The sequence below is a fragment of the Cebidichthys violaceus genome, unplaced genomic scaffold (genome assembly GCF_023349555.1).
Source record: "Cebidichthys violaceus isolate CVI_PGR_0920_01 unplaced genomic scaffold, fCebVio1.0.p SCAF_29, whole genome shotgun sequence".
Classification (NCBI taxonomy): Eukaryota; Metazoa; Chordata; class Actinopteri; order Perciformes; family Stichaeidae; genus Cebidichthys; species Cebidichthys violaceus.
Window position 1 is genome coordinate 675934 of NW_027176472.1, and position 13936 is coordinate 689869.

The 13936-nt window shown below is 41.9% G+C and overlaps 3 protein-coding genes across 3 annotated transcripts; all 3 read right to left on the reverse strand.

Annotated features, from left to right (window-relative positions):
- Positions 1 to 17: 17 nt before the first annotated feature.
- Positions 18 to 4681, reverse strand: cdk5rap1 (CDK5 regulatory subunit associated protein 1). Its single transcript, XM_068722066.1, has 13 exons — positions 4179 to 4681; positions 3989 to 4092; positions 3871 to 3905; positions 3692 to 3792; positions 3395 to 3605; positions 3172 to 3292; positions 2701 to 2931; positions 2205 to 2302; positions 2049 to 2104; positions 1704 to 1834; positions 1423 to 1572; positions 635 to 775; positions 18 to 485 (listed from the first exon to the last, which is right to left on the reverse strand). Exons 1-13 carry the CDS (start codon positions 4456 to 4458, stop codon positions 369 to 371), a joined length of 1776 nt encoding a protein of 591 aa, XP_068578167.1. The 5' UTR covers positions 4459 to 4681; the 3' UTR covers positions 18 to 368.
- Positions 4682 to 6317: 1636 nt separating this feature from the next.
- LOC137880623 (transcription factor HES-5-like) lies at positions 6318 to 7381 on the reverse strand. The gene is made up of 2 exons (XM_068722069.1): positions 7259 to 7381; positions 6318 to 7145 (listed from the first exon to the last, which is right to left on the reverse strand). Exons 1-2 carry the CDS (start codon positions 7379 to 7381, stop codon positions 6813 to 6815), a joined length of 456 nt encoding a protein of 151 aa, XP_068578170.1. The 3' UTR covers positions 6318 to 6812.
- Positions 7382 to 9005: 1624 nt separating this feature from the next.
- LOC137880622 (nuclear factor 7, ovary-like) lies at positions 9006 to 11167 on the reverse strand. The gene has a single exon (XM_068722068.1). The coding sequence runs from the start codon at positions 11128 to 11130 to the stop codon at positions 9769 to 9771; it is 1362 nt and encodes a 453-aa protein (XP_068578169.1). The 5' UTR covers positions 11131 to 11167; the 3' UTR covers positions 9006 to 9768.
- Positions 11168 to 13936: the final 2769 nt, after the last annotated feature.

The following is a 13936-nucleotide window of genomic DNA, read 5'->3' on the forward strand; positions in this document are numbered from 1 at the left end:
AGAGCAGGTTTTCCACATGTAAAATGTAGATTTCTCAAAGTTTCTGACTCGGTGATTCTACAAATGTGCTGATCATTTGAGTCCCAACAAAATGACATCAATCAAGCAACAGTATGTATTAAACAAACGTAATACTTTACATCATCCAACCCGGATTCAGCATCTTAAAAGGGCCCACTTCACTCAGACACACACACACACACACACACACAGTATAAATAACATATCCAAATAGTCCAATGTGACAGCAAGACGACCCACATTTCCCGTAAAAACAGCCTCCGTGTGTCTTCAAAGTCGTTCGAGAGAAGAAGGAAGTGTCCCAGTTTGTTTCCTGCGGCGTCACCTTCTTCAATCAGAGGCACGTTTCAAATCCCGGTCGTGTCTGAGGCCACGTGTTCATCGAGCCGGTGCCTCACTGCGCCGCTCAGGGAGCTGTGACTGAGGGCTCGGCCTCTCAGGCTCTGGGAGCTGGACGACGATATCTACGTGAAGATAAGACGCACAACGGCAGAGTATGAGTGACGAACCGTTTGAGAGTCTCAAATGTCGCCTTCTAGATCTCTACTGTGACAATGTCCTTTATTTTTTTTAATGCTAGAACCTTTTTGCTGTGGTCTTCATCAAACCTTACCTTCACCAGCACATAGTCTCCAGCATTGACCGGCGCAGTGTTGGATGCTGCGGGCTGAACGACAACATCCTCTTTGGGGAAAATCACTTTCATGTTGCCGTCCGTTCTCCCACACAGGTCCTTGGCAGATCTTTTACTTTCCTGCGTAAAAAATGGAAACCCCGGAGATGAGCAGTGTGGCCGACCCACACTACGAATTCAATGTCTGTGTTTCTAGAATCAAATGATATAAAACTGCGACCATCTTTAACACAGGTAGACGTACAGACAGTATCTTTGTTGCCTGGATTTACTTTGAGAGGCAAGTTAAAAAAGGCACACTATGCAGAAATCCTCGCTTACGGTTTTTGTAAAAACACAACATTGAGAGTTGGCCCCTCCTCCTCCTCCTCCCACCAGTCCTCCTCCTCCTCCTCTCACCGCGGTTGCCAGAAACTCAGTCAAGTGTACCGCCTGCAGCGTCACATACGGCAGCAAAAGCGAAAGCCAACCCCAGATTCGCTCTCGTTTTGGAACGAGCTTCGTCCTCTTGGCGTTACGCCTCGCTGTATTTGCGGGGGGGGGGGGGGGGGTTTCGGCGCTGTGTCTGCCAATTTTCAAAGCTTCCTCTTGGATGCTCATTTGCCCATGAGGGCTCCACACCCGGCGCCCAAAAGTCTACGCCTACAAACGTCCCCGAACACAGCGAAATGAGAAGAACATAAGAAAACACAGGCAGAGGGCGATGTCTCCGATACAGACACCACTTGTAGTGGGTCATCAGCAGTGAATCAGAGGGCAGTACTCACTCCCTCCACCAGGACGAGCTGTGTGCTGCCGACGAGCGCAGCGTTGACCCTCGCGGCTTCCTCTCTGAAGGCGCCGATGCACTCCTCCAGCCTCCGGCGCTTCACCTCAGCCGGCACGTCATCCTGTAGCCGATGGGAGGCGTGGGTTTTCTGAGACGCGGAGAGAGAATGTGAAACTCTGTCACGCGTAGGGCGACCGAAGAAGGAACACAGTTTGAAAGTGACAGCTTGGATTTAATTCTAAAAAAAAAAGTACATGACAAAACCCCACAAGAGCTCACCTTTCTCATGCTGTAGGCAAACAGGAATCCCACATTGAAGCCCACCTCTCTGATCAGAGACAGGGTCTGCTGGTGGTCGTCCTCCGTTTCCCCACAGAAGCCTGAGATGAAGTCACTGCTGAGACTCGCCTCTGACACACACACACACACACACACACACACACACACACACACACACACACACACACACACACACACACACACACACACACACACACACCTTACTTTCATCTCAGTCCATTTTTCACAAGTAATTTTACTTTTCCTTGAGTGAAATCTCTTTAAAAGTAACACTTTTTTAAATATTCTAGTAAAGTTTTACCCGACTGTTTGTATCTTTCTTACCTGGGATGATTCTCTTGACGTTCTCCACAAGATCAAGGTAGGCCTCTCTCGTGTAGCTGTGCATTTAATAGGAAAAACACATTTTAAGAGACTTCACGACGAGAGTTGATTTGACAATTAAGTTTCGAAAAAACAAAAAGCAAAGTGGGGTCTGACCCGCGCCGCATGGCCTTCAGGACCTGGCTGCTGCCGCTCTGGGCTGGAAGGTGGATCTGCTTACAGATGTTCCCTCGCTCCGCAATCAGGTGCAAAACCTGTAAACGCCAGCAGACAGAGCAGGTCAGGAGGCCTCAGTCGGCCAAGTTAATACAGCGAGTCCTCCACAGAAAGGGGGCGGGGGCTTTGATGCAAAATGTGATCACACAGGGGGGGGAAAAAAAGGCACATTATTGTATTTACACTGGGTTGTGATGAGAGTTGGTGCTTTTGAGAATGTGCATTCACTTCAGCCTCTTGTGGCCAGAATGAGTATTACAACAACAAACAACAAAATCTCTCTTTTTTTATTATTTTCACAGATATCATTTTGAAAAAAAAATGCTAATGGAATAAGAAATAAACCTGTTTCTCAAGTCATAAACACAGGAGAGAGAAATTATTTAAAACACTTCTAAAACGGATCTTTTCTCGGAGCTCCCGTAGGAACACGTACCTCGTCAGGAAAATCCTTGGGATGAGGGGAGGTGAACCTGATCCTCATGTCTGGGTCGATGCGCGACACTCGGTCCAGCAGGTCGGAGAAGCGCAGACCCCCCCGCTTCGCTCTGTAGACGGTGTTGAAGCCCTGGCTGAGCCTGGTCGGGTCTGAGCCGCCGAACTGCTCCTCCGACGCGTCTCTGTAGCTGTTCACGTTCTGACCCAGCAGAGTCACCTCCTTCACACCCTGATATACAAACACAAAGATATACAGTAAATATACTTTAGGGGGGGGGGGGGGTATTTATTTAGCCGTTTGATAGTCACCATGTTGTGTTTTATGGCTCCATCTAAAACCATTGATTACTATTCATTTATGTCCTGATTTTCATATTTACTTTTGTGTTTTCTCTCAAATTTCATTTTACTAGCCCTACTTCCGCGTTCAGTGTGTTTTCTACTTGCTATAAAACAAGTCATAACTCACCTGGTCGGACAGCATACGAACTTCCTCCAGCACGGAGCCGACGGGTCGACTCCTCTCTCTCCCTCGGGTGAAGGGAACGATGCAGTAACTGCACATGTTGTCGCAGCCTCGCATGATGGACCTGCAAGAGACGCACACAATGTTCAGAGACGCTGTAGAAAAAAAATGACAGGAGATGGTGTGAAGCGTGAAAAAAAAATAAAAATAAAAAATAGACACCTACACAAAAGCACTGTTTCCCCGAGGAGCATGGTGGACGGGCATGACGTCGGCGTAGGTCTCCTCCAGCGACAGCAGCACGTTGCTCGCCCGGAGACCTCCGTCAGCCACGGTCAAGAGGCGGGGGAGGTCCCGGTAGGCGTCCGGACCGGCGAGAACGTCCACGAGCTTCTCCCGCTCCAGCAGCTCCGTCTTCAGCCTCTCCGCCATGCACCCTGGACGAAACACGGACCGTTCACGCATATTGTAGCAGCAGAGTGTCCGTACATGAGTGAACTATAAATATATAAACATAACTCACCTAAAATCCCAATTTTCATCGGCGTGTGGGACTTCAGCCGCTTCTTCTTCATGGCCGTCAGTTGTCGTAGTCTGTTCCAAATGGTTTGTTCCGCTTTTTCTCTGTGGAGAGAGACGTCTGTCCGTCACCATCTGATTTAGTTTGTGTTGTAATGCTATTCAACAGAGAACATATCTCACCTTATGGAGCATGTTACCAGAAGGACAACGTCTGCCTGTAAGCACAACATGTTTTTTTTTATTTTTGCATTACTATTTTTTCTCCACATAAATGAAAATGACTGGAGCTCTTCTGTACCTCTGTTAAGTCCACTGTTCGTTGGTATCCCTTCCTCTGCAGGATGGACCAGGCGATCTCTGTGTCGTTCACGTTCATTTGACACCCATAGGTTTCAAAATACACTGTGATAATCACACACAACACCAGTTTATTATAGCAGTCGTCCCCCCAAAAAAAAACATTTCAAAAGGAACTTTGATTGACTGACCTTTCCTCGAGTTCCCCATCTCCAGGTCCTCAGAGAGATAACTGTGTTTGTCGGAGCACTCTTCAACCGCTGCACGAGTCTTATGAACCGAAACTCCTTTGATGAAGTCCTGAAGACTTGGACCAGAGGATATCTGAGTCTTGAACCTGTCTACGGTTGTCTTCCTCTCTCTTGGAGTCGCACCAGTGTTTGCTAATTTAGAGCAATGTCTGGGTTGAGCACACCTGAGGGGTTTCCAGTGTTGCTGAAGGGTCATCAGGGGTCTCCTCAGGTATTCCATGCTTAGTTAGCGAACGTTAGCTGCACGAGCAAAGGCTCTGGAGTTAGCTCTGGAGTTAGCTACCTGTAGCGCTACTTACTAACATGTTGTCCCTTGTTTATCTGAATGAATTAGCGCTAGCTACGTTGGGTAGTTAAATGTCATTCAGACACACATGTCTTGTGAAGCCAAAGATATCTGAATAGCAAGAGGAGTCCCTCCCCCATTTCAAGGCAAACGTTGCGAAGACCCGGAAGTGACATTGAGCTGTCAGAAATCACAAGGTTTGCTGGGTAATAATTAGTTTTGGGGAACGGTGGCAGGAATTTCTAGAGAATGTTATCTAACGTATAACCATCGTTATTTCAACAACTTCGTGAATGATATATATGTTTGACATTTGCCTGGATTCAGGTGCACTCGCCTCAAACGAGGTGCAACGGTTTTTTTTTCAGTAATTTAGAAGTAAATTTGGCATCTTACTCGGAAGTTTTTATTATGAACGTTACACTGTTCTTTTAAATTTGGAAAGCTATGAGCAAAGAAAAGGGATGGTTAAGCAATGCGGAGTCCCGCTTAGCCAAGTAGGTAGTTAACAGCAGAGAATCCTCTTGCGTCCGTTAGCCAAAGATGTCCCCGGGTACATCCAGCTTCACAGTCCGTCTAAAACACTCCTTGACGTAAAACAATGTTCCGGGCGTCAGAAAGAGCGCTTCTACTGAAATTAAAGGAACAGTTACAAATAATAAATACGTAATTCACAACAAAGTCCAATTTTAGGAGCCAAAGTCTCTGTTAGTCTCCATCCCTTCAGGTCAGAGGTCTGGATCTATTGTCCCACAGGGCTCTGTGAGTGAGCTTCCTCTGGTTTCCCACACTCTGTCCTTTCACTGGAGGAACAATAGAAGTGTGCCTCATTATGCAACACATTAGATGCAATGAATGACCTCTTACAAGACACACATGGTTAACTTTAAAGTTTTTACATTTCAACACATGAAAATATTAAATATTTCAAAAACAAAAAAAATTGTCTTTAAAAAGTGCTTTTCCTCATTTGGTTTGATGAATTGACTTACTCCATATAGAGTGATGTATCATTGATCATTCCTCTTCATCAATAATCTTAATTGAACCACATTCCTATACTTAGTTTGACCATAAACAGGTTTGTTACTGTTGATCAATGACTGTATGTTCTGACCCTTATCTTGATGTATCATTCAAATATAAGATCAATGATGGAGACCTCTATCAGTTATGATGAAATGAATAAACGATGACATGAGAAGACATAATATTCAGTTAGAAGTGTTTGTTTATTCAACAAGTCACAATGAGCCTCATGAAGTATGAAAGCTCCAACTAGAGGTGATGATTCATCACAACAACAACTTGTAGATTTCTACAAGACACACTGTACTCAGAGAGAGTAAAGGAACAACTGTCTTTATGAAAGACAAACCGTTTACATTGTTTGAGGACACAGTACTCACTGTCTTTAAAAATACTTTTCCAAATGGATTTAAACATTTGCACTTAGTGAACAAAACAAATAGTAAAAACTGACCTTACAACAGATCACATTCTTCTTAGTAAACACTGAATTCAAATGATTCACAAAATGTAACAATTCCATATTCACTGTAAAACTGTGACAGTGTGACGTTAAACAAACCTTTCACAATAAAAGGATAAACATATTGATATGAAAACAGATCATTTTTCAATAATCACATAAAGTGAGGAAAAGTTCATTATGACAAAATGTTCATGAAAAGGACAATTAACAATTTTTGATCAAAATGATCAATATTAATAAAGAGGTAACAAATATCACCAATGGATAATATTCTACCAACACATGACATGTTGTAAGTAATAAAAGTATCACAGGAAAATTGTGACATTAAACAAATCTTTAAAAAAAAAAAGATAAATAATTTGATCTAATAACAGATCAGTTTGGAGTAATCAGAGAGATTAAAGTCCTTTAACATGTGTCAAAAAGAAGAGTTCAAGTTTATGATCAAAATGATCAATAACTATTAAAAGATACAAATGGTATCCATAGCTTTTACCACTCCACCAATACATGAAGTACAGTGATGTAGAATAATAATTGCTGATGCAATCAGATTGTGTTCATGCAACATGCATGACAAGATGTTCTCTTTCTTAACTTGAAAGATAAAGTTTGTGTCATTTCCTCAGGAAATATCATCTTCCACAAAGAAAACAATCACAAGTAAACTTCTGTACAAACAGAAGAACAAGTTCATAGAATCTGAGGATTCAGAAGAATTCACTTCCAGTAATCTTTGACCAATGTGGTCCTCTCAGTTTGTCTGGTAGTAGCTCTAGTCTGTAGGTGTCTACCACGGCCTCCAGAGGGCGCTGTTGACTGGACTCTTGTCTTTGGAGATGCTGGTCTGAACTGTGGAGCTCAGAGGAGAGAAGTCAGCCTCTCTCAGGTTCTCATCAGAGGAAGAATGCAGCTTGTTGAAGTGGTTCAGCAGTCTTCTCTGCTGTCTATGCTGCTGCTGCAGTCGTCTCAGGACACAAACTGTCATCTCCAGGATGTCTGCTTTCTCCAGCTTGGAGTCTGGCTGCTGTTTGAGGAACTCTGGATCCAGGAGAGACTTGAGCTGCTCAATGCTGCTGTTGATTCGCTCTCTGCGTAACTTCTCCACCAGAGGCTTTCTGATCTGCAGAAAGAAGAATAAAGTCATTAATAAACTTATTCTGGAGTATAGAGTTAGCATGAAGAAAGACAACGTCTCATTGACAACATTTAGATCTTCTTGAATCTTCAATTTACCTTGTGAGTCAGAGTCAGATGCTCCTGAGAATTGGTCATTGCTGCAGTGATTGTAGGAGCCATGTCTGGATCTCTGTGCTGTAGAGGTCTCTGTAGAGAGAATCTGATCTCTGCTGGCTTCATCCCTCCTATTTATAGTCCCACATCTCCATATGAATGTGTGGGTCTGGGTCTAGTTGGGGTTTCCCACACTCTCAGCCAATCAGAGAGCTTGGTGAGACAATGAGGGAGGCAGCACACTTATTGCTCTTAATTCCTGGGGGACAATGGTTTGATCTCAGGGGAACAGGTGGAGGACTGGGGGGGTGATGGAGAGAGACTCTCAGAGCTCTGTGTGAATCTGGGAAAGTGGTGACCCTGTAGAGAGAGCAGATCTGCTGCCTGATGCTGATCAATGACTTTGACTGAGCACACGCTCATCATCACATCACACACGTGGGACACTGACACTTAAATGCATCTTGGTTACAATGTCTTGTATGATTAACATTTTACTAAACTAAATAATCAGTGAAAATAGACATTTTTGTTGAAGTGACGTTTGTGTTCCAAAACCTGAAGAACCAAAGTATGTTTTTCTTGATAAATTAAGACACAATTTTCAATATTACGTTTTGACTTTTCTCTTCTCTTCTCAAAATACTGTGTTTTATAATGTCAGTTATTTCATATATAACTAAGACTATAACTTATATGATATATTTAAAACGTGAAGACAACAGTTAGGTTTCTGTCCAGATGTTTCACAGTCTTGTGACTTGTGTCTTGTGGTCACTGTGGGTAGAAAGTTGGTCTCAGTTTCCCACACTGACTCCTTGAATGCTGGTCAATGAACAACAAAAGGACGTTGAATGGAGCCTTTGTGACTGATACTGGACGTGTGTTGTAGTAGAAACAGAGCCTGACGTCACCAACCATCTGGAGGGAAAGATCACCATTGGCTGACATTGCCTAAATCCAAATAGATCTTTTTATTATTCTTTGTTTACACATAGAGGCAATTTGGTTGTTTGTCTTTCTTTCTTTTAAATATTCTACAACTCAACATTTAATCACAAAATATATAAAGTAAAAATTAGCTGTGATGTAAACCTTCACTGGAATCACAAGTCATTTAAATATTCACATATCCCGTGTTGTTAATGTAACAGTAAACTCTGAGGTCATCATGTGAAAGGTGTGGTCATATTGTGTCAGTAAAACACTGACCTGTGTGGAATCAATACTGAACAATGATCTCTTTATAGAGATTTCATGAGATTGTAATCCTGAAAAACACAAAATATTTAATATTTAATATTTTATGTTCTTGATATCAATCTAGTTTTACAATTTACCTCAATGACAGAAACTCATGGAATAACTTTGTCTTATTTAAAAAAATCATAGTGAGAAAGTTTAAATACTATAAATCTATGATTTGATACAGATAATGAATTTTGCATTTTTGAGATCCAGAGTCTCTGTTAGTCTCCGTCCCTTCAGGTCAGAGGTCTGGATCTATTGTCCCACAGGACTCTGTGAGTGAGCTTCCTCTGGTTTCCCACACTCTGTCCTTTCACTGGAGGAACAATAGAAGTGTGCCTCATTATGCAACATGTTAAATACAATGTCTGACCTCAAGACACACATGGTTAACTTTAAAGTTTTTACATTTCAATACCGGAAACTTACAATAAGACCAAAATATTAAATATTTCAAGACAAACATTTTTTTATTCAAAATGTGCTTTTCCTCATTTGGTTTGATGAATTGACTTACTCCATATAAAGTGATGTATCATTGATAATCCCTCATCATCAATAATCTTAATTGAACCACATTCCTATACTTAGTTTAACCATAAACAGGTTTGTTACTGTTGATCAAAGAATGTTCTGAACCTTATCTGACATGGCATGAGAAGACATAATATTCAGTTAGAAGTGCCTCATAATTATTTGTTTTTGTTTTACAGCATCAACATAGTTGTTTGTACAGCCATGGTTACAGTGCAAACAGAAATTGAGAAAAGTGAAAAAGAAAAGTAAAAAAGTATACAAAAAACTCAATGCAAAGACAAAAAAATGCCAAAAAAAGATAAATTAACAGTAGATTTCCAAGATTGATTAATGTGTGCCTTTCCGGTCTAATTCCTATTAGTAGAACACTGTAAAGTCTCTTGATTTCTTGTTTATTAACTGCTGAAACAGTTGGTATACCATGAAGATTAATAGCACATACTGCTTACAATTAGTATGTAGTTTAAATTTGGGACATAGCAACACATAATATTCCCAAAATGAAAAAAGACAATAATTGAAAAAGATATCATATACAGATGTTTGCGCTGTACAGATATTCCAGTGTCTGAAACCTGGGGGGAAAAACACAAAAATGTTTGTGTAGAATCACTGAGATGCCAAATTATTGCATTTCTAAATATTACTCAACCTGAAATGATACATTACATGCAGCTAAAAGCCTGTGAAAGAAGGGACTGTGTGCTGTTCCACAGTTACAGAGACCTTCATTGGTAATATCTCAGTGGGAGTTCACTCCCGTTGGCAATGTATGGACACAGTCTGTCAGTGAATCTGTGTGTGAAGGTGTGTATGTGTGTGTTAGTATCAAGATCAGAGAATGACAGTTTTCCTTTGTCAAAGTCCAGATGAACTCTGATCCTCCGGAGCTCCTTCTTCACAGACAGAACTTCATTTTGGAGCGGTGGGGAGGCTGCTACGTACTCTCCAAAAAAAAGACATATTTCCCAGAATCCAGTCTGTATTTCTCCTTTTCTCCGGACAGACTCATTTATCACACCTATGCCCCAGGAATGATCATTTATAACCTCACAGTCCCAGCTGTGAGTTCCAGAGTTAAAACCCTCAGAGCCCAGAACAGACAGGTCAAAATCAAACCTCTCTGGGTTTTCAGGAAGCTTCTGTTTCTCTCCCCATCTCACACTGGTCAGATCTTCATTTACGATGTATTCTGGATGAGCAGTGTTTGGATCCAGAATCATAGGACTGTATGAGACCATGTCCTTCATCTTGATCCAGATGTTGAAGGTCAGGTTGCCCAGGTGTTTGGCCTCGTCTATCAGAGCTCCTGAGAGCAGCTTTGGATCCTCCAGCAGGAGGCGCTGCTGGACTCTTTCCACTGCAGCCTTGTAGTTGTTCAGGAATGAGACGTCTTCAGCTCTCAGCTCGTCCTCTGTGGCTCTGACTGTGTCTGAAAGAGCTGCTATCTCTCTGCTCAGAGCCTGCATCTTCTCCTTCATCACCAGACTCTTCTGCTCCTCTTCCTCCCTCAGAGCAGAGATCCTGGCCTCCTCTTCCTCCTTTAGAAACTGGTGAAGCTTCCCAAACTGCTCCTTAATCTGCCTCTCTGTGTGTCGGGCCTGGACCTTCATGTGTTCTGCTGTTTGATCACAGTTTTCTTTAACTTGTTCAAAGAGCTTCAGTTTCTCCTTTAAGGGCTTCAGGGATTTCTGGATCTCCTCTTTGAGATCCTCTGCAGCTTCATCGATGGGTCTGAATCTGTGGTTGTTGTGTGTTTTTGAATCTCTGCAGACGAGACACACCGGCTCCTGGTGGTCCAGACAGAAGAGTCTGAGTTTCTCAGAGTGCAGACTGCAGAGACTCTCTGAAGCTCTCTGATCTCTTTTAAGTAAAAAGGTCTCACACAGGTTCTTTAAATCCAGGTTACGAGGAGGATCACTCTTGGATGATCTTCTCTTACAGTATGGACACTCTTGTATTTGTTTCTCACTCCACCATTTCTTCAGACAGTCTTTACACAAGCTGTGGCCACACGACAGAATAACAGGATCTTTAAAGATGTCATAGCAGACAGGACAGCAGAGATCCTTTTCTGATAGAGAAAACATTGCCTGCTGTGTTTTCAGCTTCACTCAAAGACACGACAGGGACGTCGGTGAGTTACGGAAATTGAAAGTTTCACTTTCACCTTGAGTTGTTCCTCCTTATAAACTTGAGTTTATCCTAGGAAATCAGCAGCAGATTGAAGTGCCAGTATTCCAGTATTAAATCCCAGTGTTTCCAGTATTTCCTCCGTTGTGTGACTTCTCTGTTAAGTTTAATCTGCTGGTTAAAACACAGTCGACACAAAGAGCAGCAGTGTCAGGATGCGCATCATTTTAATGCCTTCACCTGTGGAATGAGGAACACAGATATACAGCCATCAGGTGTACGCGACCACGCCTTCAGTAAATTCCTGTCACAGAAATCTGTGGTGGTGAGAACAGGTATGAACTATTCAGCTTCTACAATGTGACAATGTCGTAACACCGCCTGCATGGGAGACGGGGCAAGTTCATCCTAACCGGTCTGACTGAACCTCAACCTGTCAGGTGGTTGACCTGACTCCTCCCCCCCCAACCAAACAAGAAGGAACACAGGTGCCCTCGCGGTTATTGAACAGGTGTGTGTGTGTGTGTGTGTGTGTGTGTGTGTGTGTGTGTGTGTGTGTGTGTGTGTGTCACATAACAAACAGTCTTTATATAGTTGTCGTTTAATATGTAGTGGTTCACAGAATGGTGTCACACAGGCTCAATCTGGTGCAACACATTTAATTAACGTGTTCTGCAAAATACAAAAATATGACTTTAGGTAAACAATCGCTTCACAGCGTTTTCTGCTTCAATGCTGACAGCAGAGATTCTCATTATCTCGCTTAATCACCATTAACAGTTTCAAAATACCACAAATGCACAAAATTAACAATTACAACTCCTCGTAAACTCTTTTGAGGGAAATATGGTCACATGAGTGACGCGGGCTCCCTCACATGAGGACTCATTATCAAGGCTACCACTTCGCGCTTATGCTACTACAATGGCGGCCGGGAATCTTGCATTAGCTAACTAGCTGAATGTACGCAGTTAATACAGTCACAAATAAAAGCTTACTAAATGTACCACCAATGTACAGTACGGCGTTTTTTTTTTTGCTATTGTTTCTCCATAGTACTCGTGATCGAAGTAGATCTTCCTGTTGCTGTGATGAATCTCCTTTCCTCCATGCAGAGTGGAACACCAGTTCTTTCATTTCAAACTCCTACAAGTATACAACAGCTGACCTGGGTTTGCTCTCTGTGACACAAAGTGCTTCTTTGAAAAAACATAAAGCTTATAAAGTTGAGCGGGATAAGTGGCTCCCCAAAATATATTGCAGGAAATGAGGTAAGGATAAATTAAGGTTTATAGAAAGTTGTTGAACACATTTGGTGAAGCAAACTTTGAAATTTGGCAACGATGTTGATTTAGATGTATTATTGAAAAAAGCAAACAGAATATGACTCTTCAAGCTTCATCAATCAGGACTCAAAGGAAACCTGTGGATGAGACCTGTGGGTAATTCAGTTTCAATTTACAAAAGAGTTTCATCAAATGTGATTTTTTGATATTGAGAGATGTTTTTTTGAATTGGAACCATTTGGAAATTGGTTTGATTAACAGAGTCAAATAGGAAAATTTCCTAAACCATATTGCTTGTTTTTTAAAAGCAAAATTTTTGAAGCACAGACAATAATATCAAACCTTTTTTTTCAGAATCCATACTGCTGGTAATACAGGAAGTTCCACTAATGCATTTTATTGTAAACCAACTTTACTAAAATCTTTGAACAACATGGAGGGACAGAAAGAGGGAGGTAGTGTCACACCTGTATGTCAAGTTGGGTTTTTGTCCTGTCTCCACGTTTGTTTTGTGACTTCCTGTTTTATTTTGGAAATTAACTCTCCTCTCGTTTCAGGTTCCTTGCCCTTCCTCATGTGTCACCAGTCTGATTGTCTTCCCTGATTCCTGATTGTCTCCACCTGCTCCCCCACTTCCCTCATGTGTACTTATAGTCTGCGTCTCCCCTTGTCCTGTGCCAGTGTGTCATGTCCTTTTGCCTTGCACACCCGCCTTATGATATCAGCAAGTCCAAGCCTGAGTATTGTCTATCCCGTTCTTGTTTCTTGTTTCTAGTTTCCTCTGTAAGAGCGACTTTGTTTTGCATTTTGCTATTTTGATCATTCAGCTTTTTGAGTCGAATCAGAGCTTTTTTATTTGTAATATTATACCTTCCTTGCGAAGTGATTTTTGGTTTGGCTTTTGCCGTTTTAACTTTACTGCCCTTTGAGTTAAATCGGAGTTTTTTTAGTTCTGCTTTGTTTGTTTTTTTTTTCCTGCCTTGCTAAAAGAGGTGTTGTTTCCAGGGATTTCCCTGACCCTTTTTGTTGGAAATAAAAGATCGTCAGTTGAACCTAACACCTGCGTCCGAGTCCTCATCAAGAGTTCCCTCCATGACAGGTAGTTGTTGAATGGACTTCAAATTTACCCATAGGTGCTACTTTCTGGTAATATTCCAGTTTCTAGAGATTTGGTAAATACTTTATAGGTAAATGTCCTGATTATAAAGGAACTCATTTTGACAATCAGACATAACCTGACCTCATCATGAGCAGCTGCTGAATCTCTACTCCTTCATGAGCAAAAGGCCCAGTGTGGTTCCTGGTATCAAAGCTCACCTTCCCATGGAGTCGGTCTCTTCCTTTGCTGGTGTGACTATTTTGTTTTGTTTTCACACATAACATGCTTGAATAATTGATTATGTCGAAATAAGTCCAAAAAAGTGATAGTGTGAACATGAACTCTGTACTTTGTGGTGTTTCAGGAGGAAAACTGACT